At 48.0% G+C, this 18,017-nt stretch overlaps 6 protein-coding genes across 6 annotated transcripts; 3 read left to right on the forward strand and 3 right to left on the reverse strand.

Moving 5' to 3' along the window:
- Nucleotides 1–370: 370 nt before the first annotated feature.
- Nucleotides 371–2,404, reverse strand: FSUBG_6281 (kinesin light chain 2; the record flags this gene model as incomplete). The annotated part of the gene is made up of 3 exons (XM_036684463.1): nucleotides 371–1,617; nucleotides 1,687–1,919; nucleotides 1,977–2,404. The coding sequence occupies 3 exons, from the start codon at nucleotides 2,402–2,404 to the stop codon at nucleotides 371–373; spliced, it is 1,908 nt and encodes a 635-aa protein (XP_036538153.1).
- Nucleotides 2,405–3,713: 1,309 nt separating this feature from the next.
- Nucleotides 3,714–5,745, reverse strand: FSUBG_6282 (uncharacterized protein; the record flags this gene model as incomplete). Its single annotated transcript, XM_036684464.1, has 4 exons — nucleotides 3,714–4,769; nucleotides 4,816–5,283; nucleotides 5,332–5,661; nucleotides 5,713–5,745. 4 exons carry the CDS (start codon nucleotides 5,743–5,745, stop codon nucleotides 3,714–3,716), a joined length of 1,887 nt encoding a protein of 628 aa, XP_036538154.1.
- A 470-nt stretch (nucleotides 5,746–6,215) lies between these two features.
- On the forward strand, nucleotides 6,216–7,659 carry FSUBG_6283 (monocarboxylate transporter 2; the record flags this gene model as incomplete). Its single annotated transcript, XM_036684465.1, has 3 exons — nucleotides 6,216–6,447; nucleotides 6,495–6,776; nucleotides 6,824–7,659. The coding sequence occupies 3 exons, from the start codon at nucleotides 6,216–6,218 to the stop codon at nucleotides 7,657–7,659; spliced, it is 1,350 nt and encodes a 449-aa protein (XP_036538155.1).
- Nucleotides 7,660–8,800: 1,141 nt separating this feature from the next.
- On the forward strand, nucleotides 8,801–9,658 carry FSUBG_6284 (uncharacterized protein; the record flags this gene model as incomplete). The annotated part of the gene is made up of 1 exon (XM_036684466.1): nucleotides 8,801–9,658. The coding sequence occupies one exon, from the start codon at nucleotides 8,801–8,803 to the stop codon at nucleotides 9,656–9,658; it is 858 nt and encodes a 285-aa protein (XP_036538156.1).
- Nucleotides 9,659–9,951: 293 nt separating this feature from the next.
- On the reverse strand, nucleotides 9,952–11,100 carry FSUBG_6285 (pyridoxine 4-dehydrogenase; the record flags this gene model as incomplete). Its single annotated transcript, XM_036684467.1, has 3 exons — nucleotides 9,952–10,522; nucleotides 10,582–10,935; nucleotides 10,991–11,100. The coding sequence occupies 3 exons, from the start codon at nucleotides 11,098–11,100 to the stop codon at nucleotides 9,952–9,954; spliced, it is 1,035 nt and encodes a 344-aa protein (XP_036538157.1).
- Nucleotides 11,101–16,519: 5,419 nt separating this feature from the next.
- On the forward strand, nucleotides 16,520–17,143 carry FSUBG_6286 (Dolichyl-phosphate-mannose mannosyltransferase 2; the record flags this gene model as incomplete). The annotated part of the gene is made up of 1 exon (XM_036684468.1): nucleotides 16,520–17,143. One exon carries the CDS (start codon nucleotides 16,520–16,522, stop codon nucleotides 17,141–17,143), a length of 624 nt encoding a protein of 207 aa, XP_036538158.1.
- Between the last annotated feature and the right edge of the window lie 874 nt (nucleotides 17,144–18,017).

Below are 18,017 nucleotides of genomic sequence, written 5' to 3' on the forward strand. Positions count from 1 at the left end.
CGATCTAAACATCGACATCAACACCAGCATCTGTCAGCATTACACCGATACCCTCGATCGCCTTACACAAACACCAACCGACATTCTCCACAGTTGAATTGCTTCATTGCTGAATATAAGCCAGCCAGAAGTTTTTGCAAACAATGAATAGGGATACTGCGTCCTTCTACTGTCGCGTGACCTATGACAGACTACTAATCACCTGTCTTGCAGCTCTATGACTATGGCACATCATCACCGTACAAGACTGTCGAATTACGTCACGTGTCAAGTTGTATCGTAGCTAAAACTTTAGCTCTTAAGATTAAATGATGCTCCTGTTTGTAGTAATAAGCTTCGAGTTCCCCTGTACTGGGAAGAACTACCCTCACTAAATATCCGCCTGGCTGGCCCCTTTCATCTCCTGAATATACCTTCCGAGCTCCTCAGCCTTTCCATATTCGTTTTGCTTCTTGTATACATACATCAGGGTTTCTGCAGTTTGCAGTGTATCAGGATGGTTCTTCCCAAATATTCTTTTCTGTACCTGGAGCACTTGCTCTCCTGTCTCTTCGGCCTTTTCTAATTGTCCTAGGCCTCCATATGTATAAGCCAATTCAGCTTTGGAGATCAAAGTGTGGGGGTGTTCTTCGCCCAGTATTCTCATATATGTGTTGACAAGTTGCATTGAAAGCATCTCTGCCCGAGCCCAATCGCTCTGTCGTGCATATGAAACTCGCAGGCCAGACATGATGCGCAGAGTAGCAAAATGCTCATCCCCGAGGAGATTATTGCTTAATTTGAAGGCATGCTCTATTAGATGTTTGCTCTCTTCTGATCGCCCCAAGTGCATGTATGCCAACCCCAAATCCGCCATGCTTGTCAGCGTATCGGTGTCCGCTTCACCCCATATCCTCTTGGATATTTCTAGCACTCGCTCAGAAATTAAAGCAGCCTTTTCCCACCGGTATTGATTCCGATACACCCTTGACAGAAGAGCCATGCAGGACACAGTGGATCGATGCTCGTCGCCAAGAGCCACCCTTTTGGTCTCAAGTAGCTCTTCTTGGAGTTTTGAGGCCTGCTGGTACCGGCCCTGCCAAGCGAAAACTTGCCCCAGGAGTTCCAAAACATCGAGAGTGCGAATATCGTGTCCGCCTATTGTCTTCTGATAGCCTGCAATCGCTCTGCGAATCATTTCTTCGGCGGATTTGTATCTCCCTTGATCAAGAAGAACTTCGGTCAAGACGGCCAATACACGAAGGGTCTCAACATGCTCGGAGCCGAACAAGGTCTCCGCCACAGATAGTTCTGACCGTAGACGATCTTCATCGGCTTGTTTGTAGCGATACTGCCGGGAGTTTAAAGTAGAACTTGGCAGTGGATGGACAGGACTTGTAGCTGATGGATCAGAAGCCGGGCGTAGGGCAGGAAGAGCTTGATAGAAAGGCGCCGGACTCTGTCCAGTGAAAGTACTGCCGCGGCCTTGGATTATTCCTCGTAAGGAGAGTGCGGGAGAAGATGCCATTGGACTCTGAGCTACTGGTGTGATGCCGCCCGAAGAGAAGGTGAGACCCATTTCTGATAAAGCTGGACTGTGGGCGAGGGAACCTCTCTCAGAGATTGTTCTGCAATTGACTGCGGACGGGGTAGCTTAGATATGTAAAGTCAGTTGCATTGATCTCACTATTGTCGGATCTGACTTACATGCTGCAGGACTTGGAGCGTACAGATCATTTCGTGGGACATCATTTCTTTCCATCCATCGGTCGATCTTACCTGCGTCTACCTCTCTACCTCTGACGGTGAAACACAGCTTCCTTTTGTCAGTCTCGAGAATTTCTCTCTGCTGATGCTTCCGGACGATGGCTTTCATCTCCACTTTCTTGACATTCTTGTCTTTGCCCCATTTGGTTATGCGGCTCTGATACTGCCGTGGTCTGGAACATATCAGTAAGTCACAAGTCTTTCTCGATTGAAGGATGAAATTCACTTACTGAGCGGTGAAGCCGAATTCCTCCTCAATCACGGTTTTAACCTTCTCAAGTGGCAGCTTGTGCGTCTCATAGAGTTCGAGGATTCGGTCTTTGAATGGTTCAAAGTCTTCATCACGTAGAGTCGGAGCCTTTTTCTTCCTACTCTTTCGGGGAGGACCCGTTGTAGCAGTAGGCGTAATTTGGGCCGCCCCCAGACCATCTAAGTTGTCCACAGAGGAGCCATCCTGGAGCCCTTGGATGAAGAAGTCATAAGCAGGATCCAGTGGAGCATAGGAATGGTTTTGGTCTGCGACAAAGTGTCTATCAAGAACCTCTTCGTGTGGAGCTGGGATCTCGAAACTAGGTAGGTGTGTGCCAAGAAATGGTTGACCAAAATTGTGGAATTCATTGGAGAAATCGTTTGGAGCTGTGAACCAGGGAGGATCCATGGTGGATATTGGTGACACTTCACAGCAGCCTTATTTGCCGGCGAATCGACCACTGCTGTTGGGGAAGACGCTGTATAAATGATGGATAGAATGAATAGAGACTGGAGAGCGAGGGCGGTGTCGTGAAGAAATTTAAAAGAAATAAAAATGAGAAAGAAGGCTCCCACGCGTGGGACAAGACGAAAGAGTCAGCCTCATCATATTTTGCAAAACTACTATTTTGCGGTGAAGCAGGGGGGAAACAAAACTACAATTCTTGGGATCCTTGTACGCCACAGGACGTCCTCCCGTCCAATCGTCGAAGGGAATGCAAAACTACAATTGTGTATGTACTGAGACATGGGTGTCATGCAAGCAACCAACAGCCACTAAGAAACACGGTACAGCCGCCTCAGGAAGCAGGAAAGCCAAGAACCTCAATCTTAGGTGATAAAAAGGTTTAAGCAAGTTTGTCGAGGCATGAAACCGTTTTATTTTGGCACCTCGATCCAATACGAGCAGTTTTCTAGGCTCCCCTGGACCCGGCTAGGGGAGGAACGAAAACGCAGGACCTTGACCCTAAGTAACAAAAATATTTAGGTAAATCTAGCCTAAGTTTAGTAAGCTTTTAGACCAGTTTATTTTGGTACCCCGACTTGGTGTCCAGGTCATCATGCAAGGAAGCCATATTCACTTGTGCGGCTGCAAAACTACTATTATCTCCTGCAATGCCATTAAAAAGAGCTACGGTTTCTCTGAGTCGTATTCAAATTTGGTAAAATTTTCTTCGCATTGTTTCCAATCTTAAGTTCAAAGAAATCTTTCTGTTTATCTCAGCAAGCATATCAAACCACCTTTGACAATAATACAAACAGGATTAACTGCGCCATGACTCAACCAATGCTTCCTGCTGAAGTCGTCATCTCCATCATATTTGGAGTCCTTCAATTGATCGTGGGACTGGTATCACTCTGGCAGCAGCACTACTTTCGTTGGGCCGCACGTAAGTCCTGCATCACTTTATAGAATCACAAAAAGCTGACGAGACAGGAACTCGCAGACGTGCAAGACGAAGAAACACTTTCTGAAAATCCAAAACAAGACGGTCCTCTAGAATCGACCAAGTTTGGGTATGGCAGTGTATGGACATAAGCTGAAGAATTCAAATCCAAATAGTGGGCACTGTTGATGGTCAGAAGACAGTCTTCAAGATAGTGGTTCAGCGAGTAATATGGCATTGCAGCCTAGGATATAGTATTTCATTTTGTGATTATTTATTAAGTTCAAGTCATATTACTTCATCTAATCATACAAGCGTCCGCCTTACTCCTCAGAAAATCAACGAAAAGTCTTCCATATCTAACGGAAACTCCTCCAAAATCATATTCCAATCCGGAACAGCAACCTCACTCCCACTCTGCATCCCCTGCCCATTCGCCCCCTCCACTTCCATCCGCTGACTCTCATCCCACTGCACACCTGCACTCTCACTTTCAACCCGCTGCATCAACAAGGACGCTCTCTCCCTCAACGTCGTGAGCACCGTCCACTTCAGACCATCCAAAGGCCCATTCCCACTCGTCTTGAAATTCCCAAGATGAATCTCTACAGCTGCAAAAGCTCGCTTGGCTAGTTCTCCGCGCGGACACACGCATAGGTGACGCAAAATGAAGAGCATGATGTGGTATTGGGGATACGAGCGGGCGAGCCACTGGTAGGCGATGAGGTCGTCGTCTTGCCACATGCAGTTGGAGAGCTCGAGGAGTTCGACTGCTTCAGTTAGTTCGGCTTCTGTGGCCATTGGCGGTTGGTCATCGGGTGATCGGAGGATCTGCCATTGTCGACGGGAAACTACGTCGACTTTGCAGAGAATCAGACGTGCAGTTCGTATCGTCATTCTTTGTTCTGGTATCACGGGGTTGCAGCGCTGCAGAATCCCTTCGACCTTTTCAACGGCATCTTTGATGACTCGCCTCCGTACATCTTCATCCGGTATACCATCCGCAGAGCAACTCATATGGAAGAGATGATCCCAAGCCTGCGATGATTGGTTGCAGCACAGCTGGAGCGTCATTCGTGTCCAATCCAGCCTTGACGGCGGAAGCTCCTTCATCCCTGGGGAAATGTCGCTATCATGTAAGTTTCGCGGTAGTGCAACACTATGAACTGTAGCGGCGGTGGATGGATTCTGTAGTCCATAGTCCTCGGCGCCTCTTCCATCTCGCTCTTGGAAATACCACCATATTCGACGTCGCATTTCTGACTCAAAGGGTGATAGACCGAGCTTGCTGCCGTCTCTGTGCAAACCTATTGACTGAGCGGCTCGAAGTGCAAGGCCATTCATGATCCAGACAGCTCGACATGAGTTATGGACCCGCATGGCGGCCTAAGCAAGGTCAGTGAATGACTTTGATTTTCATTAACGAACTCACCCCATAAATAGCCGTTGCCTGTAGGGAAGTGATTGTCGGATTCTCGAGGAAGTCTGATTGGGCCATTGATTGCTCCAGACACATCCTGTACCGAAGGAGAGCTTGCTTCTTGTCCTCCCCAGTAATGTCGAGCGCCTCATTGGGGGACGTGGCCGTGACAGCAGCGAAATAGATGGCAAAACAAAGAGCCAAGTTTTCGTTCGAAGCTTTAGTAGGGTCGCCTATGACTGTGTAGAGCGTTGTCTCGGTGGTAGGAATGTGCAGAACTTTGACGTATGGATCAACACCATCAACAAAGACTTTCCATAGTCGAATAGCCACACGTCTTTGAGGATGGTAAATGGCAGTAGATACTGATGCTATGCCGGCTGATAGCCATCCCATGGGGTTCAAGTGAGATATCGGAGAATCGACTTGGTGAGGCGGCTCCTCCCTTGGCGTTGCCAAGGCCATTCGCACATCATCTTCCTGGGCTTGTGTTAGCGCGAGACATACAAACTACTGGAGCGTCTTTACCTGCTCGATGACCCGAGAGAAGAGAACTTCATTTACATAGTGACTACCTGTCCCCTTATTCAGCAACAGACCCTCACGAGAACCTCTGACCCTCTCTCTGGTCTCAGCGTCTGTAGCTGTGCTAGCTGGTGTTGGAACACTATTCGCAGACGTCACTGAACCTGCAGACACTGTCGGTTGCGGCGACCCATCCTGCCCAGCCTTAAACGCCTCAATCGTCTTCTCCATCTGCGAGATCCGACTTGCAACATCATTGATGGTCGTCTTCTTGGCCCGTCTCGCAGGCACGCCAGCAGGTGGATACGAGCACTCAAAGCCAGACCGAACGCACTGCGAACAAGGGAAATTCTTGTCACAGCGAACTTTTCGGCGATGACATACGGCGCACGACCGAGTCCGGGGCCGAGAAGACATGATTTGGTATTACACCGACCGATAAGTGACAGGCCGAGAGTTGTGGTATTTTACGGATGAGGATTCGGTCTTTGTAAGCTGAGATCACCGGGGATTATCTCCGTGGCCGGCATATTCGAGATGGTGAGATCAATGACGAGCTCTAATTCGCTGCGGCGGATCTTATCGATATACTAGCGCCGGCTTCGGTGGAAATACGAGCTCCGACACCGAAGCAGCGAATCAGAGACTCGAGCTCGGCTGCGAACAAACCATCATTTTCGGCCTTTGGAAGTCTCGCGTCGCGAAATTAAGTGACTTGAACGAATGACCGTGAAAATGGAGCTCCATAGGGCGTGCCATGGACCCCTTTTAGGCTCAGATCTCCCGTTGCATCTGTGACTTATAAATCTCGATGCCCATGTCACCCAACTAAGGTAGAGCCTCAAACTCAGAGCAACCCTCGATCAGATAAAACAGCATCTCTCATCATGGCTGCTCAACAAACAACCGCGCCTTCATCGCCTCGCAATTCAGAGCTCACGCTCCAGAACCAGGTTGGTTACAACAACGAAAAGTCTGATCTTGAGGAGGGTACCACTCAGCCTGAGGCGCCTGCGGCTACACCAGCTGGAAGTGGCGCGCCTGATGGTGGTCTCACGGCCTGGCTTGTTGTTCTTGGCGCATGGTGTACCTCGTTTTGCAGTTTTGGCTGGATCAACAGTAAGTGCCATGTTGTGTATTTATGTGGCGTTGACTAATTATTCTAGGCGTTGGCGCTTTTCAGGAATACTACCAGAACGATCTTTTGAAGCAATACTCGTCGAGTACTATCGCATGGATCCCTTCGCTGCAGATCTTCTTCATCATGGGGATGGGTCCTATTATCGGAAAGCTTTATGATAACTATGGACCGCGATGGTTGATTTTTGTCGGAAGTTTCATGCATGTCTTTGGTATCATGATGGCGTCCATTAGTACCGAGTACTACCAGATTCTTCTGTCTCAGGGTGTATGCTCTGCCATCGGTGTCTCAGCCATCTTCCAGCCAGGTGAGCCACTTCTTTACCCTCATATTGAAACCCACTAACATCTGCAGCTCTATCGACGATTCACGGATGGTTTGACAGCAAGAGAGGAGCTGCCTTTGGCATCCTTTCAACCGGCTCGAGTATCGGCGGTGTCATCTTCCCCATCATGGTAACCCGCCTCATCAAGCAAGTCGGATTCGGATGGTCCATGCGAATCTGCGCCTTTATGATCCTCGGACTTCTCATCATCGCAAACCTCACAGTCAGATCGATCCACCCTCCCAAACCTCAGAAGGTCAGCCGCGCCCAGTTGGCCAGGCCATTCCACGAGCCAGAATTCATTTTCTGTATGCTTGGATTCTTCTTCTTCACCTTCGGAATCTTTATTCCTATCGACTACCTGCCCGTTCAGGCCCTCCACGCTGGCGTGGACCCCAACCTTGTTCAGTATTTGATTCCCATCCTCAACGCAGCCAGTCTTTTTGGCCGGGTTAGTTCAGGAATTCTTGGTGATAAGATGGGCCGCTACAACATCTTTATTATTGTCGGTTTCCTTTCTGGCCTCTGGATCCTTGCCCTTTGGATCCCCTGCAACTCGCAGAACGGCATCATTGCCTTTGCAGCCTTGTTTGGTTTCTGCTCTGGCGCATACGTCTCTCTGATTGCACCACTCGTTGCTCAGATCTCCCCTCTTCCAGAAATTGGATTCCGTAGCGGCATTGTTTTCTTCGTCTCCTCGATCGGTGGACTCACCACCAACCCTATCAACGGCGCCATCCTCGAGAAGCCAACTGGCTGGCTTGGAGTCAAGGTTTTTGCTGGTGTCTTCTGCATGGCTGGCACTATGTTCATCCTTGCTGCAAGAATCCACCGTGTTGGATGGAAGATCACGGCTACCTTTTAAAAGTGTATTGGACGTTGTTTTGATTTTCGGGGATATACCAGGATGCATTGCATGGTTTTATGAAAAATGAAAGCTGAGAGCTTTACATGTCACCACTCAACCGCACTAGACTTCTTATGATAGACAGACAAGAAATAATAATCAGACTGCCTTTGCAGCTTTTGAAAAGCCCAAGTCTTACTCACGGATGCAACGAATGGTACTTACCTTTTGATACGTCGAGTTTTCTCCTCGAGTGAGACATCACGGTCAAGGAAGGCCTTTATTATTTAGTCCTACTATCAATCCCGTCTGACCTCTTTCATTTCTTAGCTTACTTTGGGACGAGATCTGCCATCCAATCACTGTTTGACAAATTGGGTGACTCCAATCATGGGTTGGTCATTAGGCTATAGCAAGTCTGAGTAAGATACCAGCAACCTTGATAACTCCGAAGGAGATGACTTGTCGTTAGATACAACACTTGGCGCATGATATTCAATCTTGACGCATGCCAAGACTGATCCATGCATCTTGACGTTCAGTCTAGTCAAGGGGATGCAATAAAACTTAGGACCTCTATCCTAGGTGACAAAAGTCCTTAGTTAAACTTGGTGTAATTTAATATAGATATACAGGATCTTAGACTAAGTATTTTTAGCACCCTAGTTTAATGCTAGAAGTCTTCTAAATCTGCACTGATAAGTGGATCAACGTTGTACCGCCCTTTAATCATCGTCCCATTCCAGGAGAAAGCTCAATTGAACTCACATAAATGCATGTCCACGTCACTCAGCATATTATATAAAACTCCCCGACGCCATCTCTAAATTTATAATAAAAGTCTCTGCGAACCTCGGCTTGCATATTGTTGGGCTGAAGGATGTTTTGCTGGGACCGCTCCAATACCCAAAAGTAGCAATTCTTCCGCATAAACGTCCGACGGACTTTACAGGCGGTCCCCAACATAGAATCTGACAGGCCAAAATCCCATGTCAGCAATTGACACATTACTCGATCCTCTGAAACTAAAAAACTTAGTTTATTAAGGAGATATATAAAATGTCAATGCCCTCCCATGGACCTCTCCCTTGTCAATTCCTCGTCAGCACAACCTACTATACCCTTTACATTTATCATTAGTCTTTTTATAATATAGAAAATGTCGGGCAAAAAGCTTCCTGAGCTTGCGGGCTTCAAGACCATCAACGCCAAACTTCTCGTCAGCGAGGAGACTTCAGAGAAACCACCCGCGGATCATCCAGCTGCTGTTGTTATCTACGGCTGGGGCGATGGACTTGCCAGACATGTTGGAAAATACGCTGACGGCTATCGCGCTCTCTTCCCTCACTCCAAGATTCTTATCATCTTGAGCCCTATTTCCGACGCCATGTTCACAGGTCTTGAGACGCGAACACGCGCTATGCAACATGTTATCGACAACCTCGATGGCCTTCTCGACGAAAAGACAGCGCCTATTCTTATTCACAGCATGTCCAACACCGGTGCCATCAGCTACGCCACTACGCTCAAGGCCTTCAGGGATAAGAATGGTAGGCAGATGCCTCATCAACTTCTTGTCCTCGACTCAACGCCCGGAAACCCCTTTTGGTCGTGGGAGAGACTAGGTCAATGGTCCCACGCCATGGCCCTCGGCACCGCCAAGTTCTTCCCCTGGCCTTTTGTCATCACCAAGGGCATCTGGGGGTTTGTCCTCACTTTGGACGTTGTTATCAAGAAGCTCACAGGCGGAGAGCCTTCTGGTGCTTTCGCTCTGCGAGTTGTGGACGACACAAACTACGAGACACTAGACTCCAAGCGATTGTATCTCTACAGCAAGGAGGATCAGATTATTTCTCATATGGATATTGAGGGCTATATTGCTGAGTCTCAGCAGAAAGGCTACGAGACGAGACAGGAGCTGTTTGTGGATACTGACCATGTTGGACATATGCGTGAGCATCCTGAGCAGTACTGGAAGGCTATTTCAGAAGCCTGGAAGTGGAGTAATGATGAGTAAAAGGGTTATGTTATTGAGTTTGATTGTGTATGATTTGTTGTCATGACTAGCGTTGTTATACCACTAGAATAGATCTTGATAATTTCAGTTTGAATCTTGGACGTCCTTTATAAGAATCTTTAGACTTTTTCACTGTCCGTCCCGAATTCTTAGGGATAAAAGCTTTAACAAGACTCACTGTTTATACATCACAGATTGAACTCCATTCAGATTTCGCAATGTGCTAGCTTGATAGGATTCATTGAGATATCATGAGCTTTAACTATCAAATGAATCCCTATCTGGTAAGGACACTAAAGCTCAATGGTAACCGAATACTCATTGAACAAACCCGGTGGGTTTCGATGGCCCGCAATCTCAGCCTTCTCGACCTCATCTCTGATCTTCTGCACCTCCTCTGGAGAGAGCTGCACTTTTAATGCCCCTAAGTTCTCCTCCATATACTTGATCTTCTTCGTTCCAGGGATTGGGATAATATCCTCGCCCTGCGCCGACAGCCAAGCGAGCACCAACTGACCCGACGTGCAGCCCTTCTCATCTGCAAGTGCCTTGAGACTCTCAACGAGAACCAGGTTCTTTGGAAAATTCTCAGGGCTGAAGCGAGGCAACATGCGGCGGAGGTCGTCAGGCGCAAAGTCATCAATGCTTTTGATCTGGCCTGTCAAAAAGCCACGGCCCAGAGGCGAGTACGCAAAGATGGTGATTCCAAGCTCCCGGCACGTGGAGAGTATATCCTGTTTTTCAATATCCAACGTGAAAGGACTATACTCAACCTGAATGGCATCGACGGGGGCGACGGCGTAGGCTCGGCGGATGCTGCTGGCGGCGCATTCAGAGATACCGATGGCTTTGATTTTACCATGTCTGATAGAAATACATCAGCATGGTCCAATATGTTGGAGATTCTTGATAATGTATCTTACCGCTTAGCCTTGGCCATCAGCTCCATCGTCTTTTCGACAGGCACCTTGGTGTCAAGACGATGAGCATAGTAAAGATCAACGTAATCAACACCCATCTTCTGCAAACTGCCCTCGAGGGACTCATTGAAGAACTCAGGACTGTTATCAGCCCACCTGGTCCACGACCCATCTTCGTTGACACCCGTTCTCAAGCCAAACTTTGTGGCAAGAAATATGTCAGCCCGCCGCTCCGGGTGCAGCTTGAACCACTTTCCGAGAAGGACTTCGCTATCACCGTAGGCATTAGCTGTGTCCCAGTTAGTATAGCCGAGCTCCCAAGCGCGGTCCAGGACTGCTAGGCGTTTCTCGTCATTTCTAGGGGAGTGAGTGTCAGTACGAATGATATTTACACATGGAATAGGGAGTTTACTCAATAGGCCCATAGACTGCACTCAGACCCATCAATCCAAAACCAAGAACAGGTATTTGTCGTCCCGTCTTGCTGAGAGGTTTAGTTGGAAGAGATGTTGGAGGCGCCATGATGATCGAGACTGCTCAACAAAAGAAACAATTATCAGTATTATTTACACTACTGATCAACGAGTTTGGAAAGAGGAGGTACCTGGGGTGAAGAAATGAACTCTGAGCCAGATATCAGCCAGGCTTTATACCTATTCCGTCTGTCTATCACGAAGTGTTTGGAAGCTATGCTTTTGGACACTGACATGATTCCCTTCATCGACTTACACATAACAAGATCCCTATCACCGAAGATTAACCCCGGATACATGCAATGCGTAGTGGTTGTCTGGGGAGGGGAGTTGTGTCTTAACTCCGAACAGAGAACCTTAACTCCAGCATATAATTGAGAATGTTGCAACGTCCAATGTCATATGGCCCAAGCCAAGCAAACTCCGCTTTAAGCTCCGCTATACTTCCGCACAAGAGTGACGGTTTGTATCTCAGAGGGCGAATAGCTAGACCAACTTCGCTTATTCAAGATTGAAGTCTCCATACGTCAAGAATATATAACAATTTAGTAAATAGGCCCTGGAATTTCATTCTCGTTAACTTTTTTATTGGCGGCGATCAGTTAATATCACACAGAACCACGCCAAGCACCATGAGTCTATCGGAATATCTCTGTCAGGTGATCGAGATTCTTGCTCTTGGTCTTGGTGGCAAGGCTGCCAATCAATAGACATCATTATGCTGATATTCGAGCTGGTATTACAATGTGGTTATACAAGGTAGATACGTATTGATACGTGGCACTGCTGCGTTGACCTCTCTCACATATTCTGGTGTTAATGGTATCGACATCCAGGGGTTCCAGGCGCTCTTCTGGCCTTTTCTTTGTGATCTTTATGCACTTCAAGTTGTTCTCCCAATTCCTAAAACTACAGAAGTTTTCTTATGGATCAAGTTGTAATGTTATGAGTCTGCTGGCCTAACATGACATCTTCTTTTTCCTCTGCCCAACCTCTCTTAAGACGCATCCCGGCCAACGGCCGGGTATTCAATAGCATTTAAAAGAGATAGTCTTAGATGGCCAGGTAGATCGAGACCCAGTCATCCCCCCTGATAGAAATAGTGGTCACTTGTGGACCAAAATTCCGGCCTGTGAGACTCTGAGAACATCGATCATGGGTTTGGGATACTGTGAGAAGTCTCTAGTGCAATTAGCTACCAAGGACCGCCGCCACTATCACAATGAGCTAAAATTCATACATGCAGAGGCCGAAAGAGCTTAATATTGAGGTATCTTTGAACTAACTTACTCTAAGCTCGAGTACAGGAGGTACTAAAGCAAAGGGTGCGACAAGTTCAAGCTGAGGAAATGTCATTGGCGCGATCTTGAGGAGAAGAAGGAATCAAGCGACAGGTAAGCCCTGCGGATATCTCATAATAAGCCAGTCATTAACTATGCCACTCAGAGTCTGAACGAAAGAGCCCGGATGGTTTCTGAACTCTCGATGATCCTCGAGTTATTCAACACTTGGGCCTAGCAGGACGGTCTACGAGGCATCCGGTATGCTCCTGCTAGTGGGCGGAGGCGCCGCTGCAGCTCTGTTGGTTGCCATTAGCAAATTCCACCCGGTCTTCTTCGCACACGAGGTTGGGGACCTGGAGTTCGGGAGCAACCAGACCAGGTGTGTCAGCAATGGTCTCCTCTGCCAGCAACATATATATTGCTGTGAGTCTACGTTGCATTAGAGGATTCTCTGCCTCCGGGTGCTATGAGAATCTGGTTTGGTCGCTCGAGGATCCTCATTTGTTTGAGCCCTGTCAGAATTGCAAGATTGTGCCTGGGACATGTCCGAAGGGGGGCTTGTAGCGTAACGGTTAGATGTCACTGGCCTGACCCCTACACTCTGTATGCAAAGCAATTGTATCTCAATCTTGGTACTCTTTCTCCTTATGTCTCTGAGTCCAATTGCATCAAAGTTGCTACACCATTGCATGAACTGGCACCTGAAAACAGCACGATTAATAAGGCATATCGTAAATTAAACAGTCCAATACGAGGATAGCATGCTAAGTTGAGCAGTTGTGAGCTGCACAAACACCCGACACTCGGACATCCAAGGCGCAGCCATAACCATGGTCAAACTCCAGCCCAATGCTACGGTACTTTGACAAGCACCTGGTCCGGAGATGAGGCCCTCGAGTGCGCTCAACTAGTTGTCACGACTTCTGGGTCACCAAGATAGGCCAGCGCGTCACGCGACCACGTTCTACTCTTGAAGTCACGGTTAGATGCCCTGATATCTAAGGTACTTCACCAGGCTCAAGAAGCCCAGTGCCGAGCCTTACACAAGGTCCGCAGTCTGACGCAAGTGCCTCCATACAGCATCAAGTAGCACTTGCCAGTCGCCGGAGTCGAGTCCTCGGTGCTTCTTGTTGACGTGACGATGCTGCAGCGATGTATATCTTAACACCATCTGCGATCTTTGTAATGACACCTCTGTTGGCTTTTTCAGTCTCTTTGACCACAGCGGCAGTGAGCAGCCGCGTAGCGTTGACAGTGATTTAGATGTCATGGTTCAGCAGCTAGACCCATTCTTTGGTAACGCCGGGTCAACAGAGGCATCACCAAATGCTGCGGCGGTTGAGATCCTCCCAGGCTTCTCAGAGTCTTTCACGGAGAGATCGTTTTCATGGACATGGGAAGCCAAGATACCGACCAGATCTATCCTGAATCGATGACCTATGAAAGTTAACTAAGTTCTGTCTGCTGATTTAAGCTCTCAGCCACGAGCCTCAACTGTAAATAACACATCTAGCTAACAACTTAGACATTATACCATAATGACTGACCAATTGCTATGAAAGCAATGTGTCCAAGGAAGCTATGGCGAAGGCTTGCATGAGGAACTACGACCTGGATTTCCAAAAAGTTATTCGGCCAAGCGACATTCTCGTTTCTGGGAATGGTTTTGGGTGCGGTTATTCTCGTGAGCAGGCTGCAACCGCTATCCTAGCCAACTCCATCCATCTTGATGTTGCTGGCAGCTTCAGCAATATCTTCTTCTCCAGCAACTCCATCAACAACGGCCTCATGGGACTTGAATTACCACGTCTCGTTCAGCGCCTCCGTACCGCTTTTCCAATGACGCAAAGAACCCCATCCCTACGTTGAGAACTGGGTGGACACTCGGATGGGATGTGAAGAAGAGCATGGTTCACGTTCAGGAAGGCGAAAGCGGAGAAAGGTGTACAGAGAAGGTTGGCGATATTCCGCCCGATGCGCAAGAAATAAGAGCTCTTGGAGGTTTGGAGGAATGGTGTAAGCACGAGTTGAACAAGGCAGGTTAGGCTGAGGACCGAGTGTTCAGCCATTGAGTGCGGTTCAGAGACCAGAAGGCAATCGAGACAGGAGCTCGGCAAGATACTACGATCGAGAGGAGGGACAGAGCCAGTCAAAAATGCGTCTAAGCTAAGTCTACAAATGCATCAGGACGAGGCGTGATAAGAGATGAGTTGCTGCCTATCAAGTCCCCGTACTTGGAAGGTCGGAGCTTCTTATTCACATTCCATGTCGCTAAGACTTGGGGGATGCGGTCGCAAACCACCAGATTGAAAGCATACTTGATTCCACCACGGGTATAGGAGCTTGTCACACGATTTTCTGGGACCGTGGATATCATTTGCTCTCCTGTCAAAGGCGGGCACTATAAATCCCTTCGGGCTCGATACTGGAATCGTTCACCCTTCGCATTGGGGCCGGGTCCTTCAGCATGGATGAGAAGTAGCCATGGCAATGTGGTTTATAGACAAAGTACCTCTTTCTCATAGGCGAGGCACTTTTCCTTCTTGTCGCAGACCTTGAAAGCCTACTACGCCGGGGTTGTGGGCAAATTGTACAAATTCACTGTCCGTATTGCACATTCAGGATACTCCCTTAGACATTAAGGATAATTCCGTGACGATCAGCTGGACTTGGATTGGATTCAGAGGTGCATACCAGACTGGAAGAAGATTTATCAAGTCCCAGGGCATATGGAGCGCATCGGTAACTCTATGAAGAACGTGACGTTTGGGAGAGATGCTCTGCCATCGCAAGTTTTCAACAGACTTTTACCTCGATCATTGCCAGTTGGACTGGCTACTGGGCAATGCCAGAGCCCCCAAGTTCAACTTGATGCGCATCGTGAAACGAAGGAAAGAGTGTGATTGCATTCGTACTTCTTCACCAGCTGAGGAACCTCCTTGGCCTGGGTAGAAGAACCCCCACGTCTGTCCCATGTCGGCATGATCAATCCAAGACACCAATGACGATCAATGCTCTTCCAGTGCAAAGAACCCCAACCCTCTCTTTGCTTTTTCTCAGTTATCACAGCTCTAGCGTTACATATCGTTAAAGATTCTCTAACGAAAGAGGTTTAAGTGATAGACTATTCTGTTCGGCACTTCTGTGCCGTTTACAGCTGTCACAGCTGTAAGCGACCGGAGACCTTACGCGGATCCCCTTTGTGTTTTGTAAGTTCGAATAAGCTTAGAATACACTAGAACGTGGGCGATATTGTGAATGGCAAAGTGCGCTATTCTCAGTGGTGTTGCGTAGGAGATCATCATACAATCTACTCCATAGACGACACATTATCTTGCGGGCTTACTTGAACGGCATATGAGGCTAGACCTGGCTTTCTTGGGTGAGTTGCACTTACAGGTTGCATTTTTTGGGCTAAATGGTCCTTTACGTGTTGCGTGACCGAGCTCTGATCTCACTCACTGAGTGTACTGCGGCTGATCAAGGTCGTCAGGCTAGCCAACGCTTGGACAAGCCTATACTGAAGAACGCCAAGACAATTGCTTGGTTTGGTTGCCTTTGCTCTACGATACAAAGGCTTCGATGAGGGTACGTCATGATTCCGTTCTTGATGAGAATGGTTGCAAGTTGTTCTGACATCTACGTCGTGCGATTTCGTGTTGAATGAGGATGCTAATCAGTTGTATAGCCGATCCATCAAACCATATAACGTCGAGTAAAAGACAATCATCTGGCCACCGAGAAATAGCGATTTATTTCACTCTGAGTTTACACCAGCAAGCACGAAGATGAGTCAAAAGGCGTCAGTTGTGAGCAGTAGATGTCTTTGTTCGTTGTAGGGTAGGTGGATTCGACATCTGTGGTGTACGCTCGAGCTCATTAAAGAGCGCACTGAAAAGGCATTCTTCAAGCACTAGGAGCGACCAAAAGCCGTGTTTTAGTCTAGCTCTGGTAATTCTTTGCTGTCGATTATTTGGTACTGGCGCTTACCCCCAGATCAAACCGGAAAACGTCCTCGATCGGCGTAATCCTTCCCGTATCACGATGAAAGTCGCCGACGAGCTGACGGGCATCTTGAAAGCTAAACAAGTCGGACTGAATGACATGCCACTTTATGAACAGAAACAATCACGGATAGTGCACGCAAATTCTCGCCCGAATCTACTGGATTTATAGCAGCTCATCATGACCCGTACAGTCACACGAAACCAGGACAAGCTCTTCATTCCACCCGGAGGCATCGACTTCTCATCCCAAACAAACAAGCCGGGAGTCGTTGATATCTACTTGAGAGCTGGCGACAACACGCCAGGCACAGGCCTTCACTGGCACGAGACTCACACGGAGTACCTCCAAGTCGTCCAAGGCTATGCTCTTGTGACAGTCGGAGATCGCACAGCGGTCTTCTCAAAGGATGACGGGATCATCACCATACCGCGGTACACAATCCACCAATACATGCGCGCAGACAAGACGGACGAAGGGAAAGCGGGAACGGACGTCGATCTCGTTGTGAGGGAATGGACTGAGCCTGGCGATGGGGACAAAGAGGTCTTCTTTCGCAATATGATCAGCTTGATCATGGACAAGAAGGATGGCGCATTTGGGACGGTGGGAATGCTTCTATCCGTCATGACAGTCTGTTGGTCCCATGATAACTATCCTGTCTTTTGGAAAGGACCAGAGGTCTTTGGGGAGGCTGTGCAACAAAGAGTAAGAAGAGCTGTGACATTCTCTTTGATGGGATGTCTAGTTCTCTTAGGCCGACTTGTCGGGTGCAAGCCGCATTATCCAGAGTATACACCATAGAAACTTAATTTACAACTCGGAATCTATACCCTTTGCGCAAACAGCCTCAACTCTTCACCTGAAGTTTGCATATACCAGGTTAACGAACTCAACCCCGCGTTCAGTCCCTTTCAAGATCAACATGGTCTTCACGGCTCTCAACCTCGGCAAGGCATATCCATGTGCTGTTGACAGCTTCGCCCAAGCATTAATTAGCGTGATCGACGGTGCCAAAAAGAAACATCGTCAAGCCATAGCCCAAAGCTTATCGAGTGCAAGAAAAGCCACGAGAACCCACTCACAAGGCTGTAACATGGAGGAAGAGAAATTGTGGAGGCGCTCGAATTCCTGAAACAAAAGCGTCGAGGTCTAATTCATCTTGGCACCCGACTTTAGACGGGAGTATTTCCACTTCTGGTCTCCGCATGAACACTATCCACATACAAAGTCGGGATGGCACCTTGTTCCAGGATCGACGAAGAAAAAAGTGAAAATGTTGGTAGTGAAGTGTCACGGGAATAATACGAGATGGCCTTGATGTAGGCTGCCTATTGAGCTGAGGTTCAAGTTTCACAGCATTCGGGCGATGGCCGATACGATATATGGAAAGAGATTTGCAAAGTTCCAAGGCCTCGGATATTAAACAAGACGAGCACTGGGTTGGCTGCGGAGGAGAGGCGATGATCATGGACAGAATGTGGTTAATCCCCGACTGGTTTGTGGAAAGATCGTCGATAGTTGCAGCTGAGGCATAAACAGACACACAGTAGCGTACAAGCAGGTCGAGCCAAAAGCGGGCAGTTCTATGTTTCAAGCTACGTTTTAGCCTCAATATCCCAAGTTCATTCTGGCCGATTCTAGCATTCTACATGCAAGCCCTCTTTGTCCATGTTGC

This window comes from Fusarium subglutinans (assembly GCF_013396075.1).
Source record: "Fusarium subglutinans strain NRRL 66333 chromosome Unknown NRRL66333_c0000065, whole genome shotgun sequence".
NCBI lineage: Eukaryota > Fungi > Ascomycota > Sordariomycetes > Hypocreales > Nectriaceae > Fusarium > Fusarium subglutinans.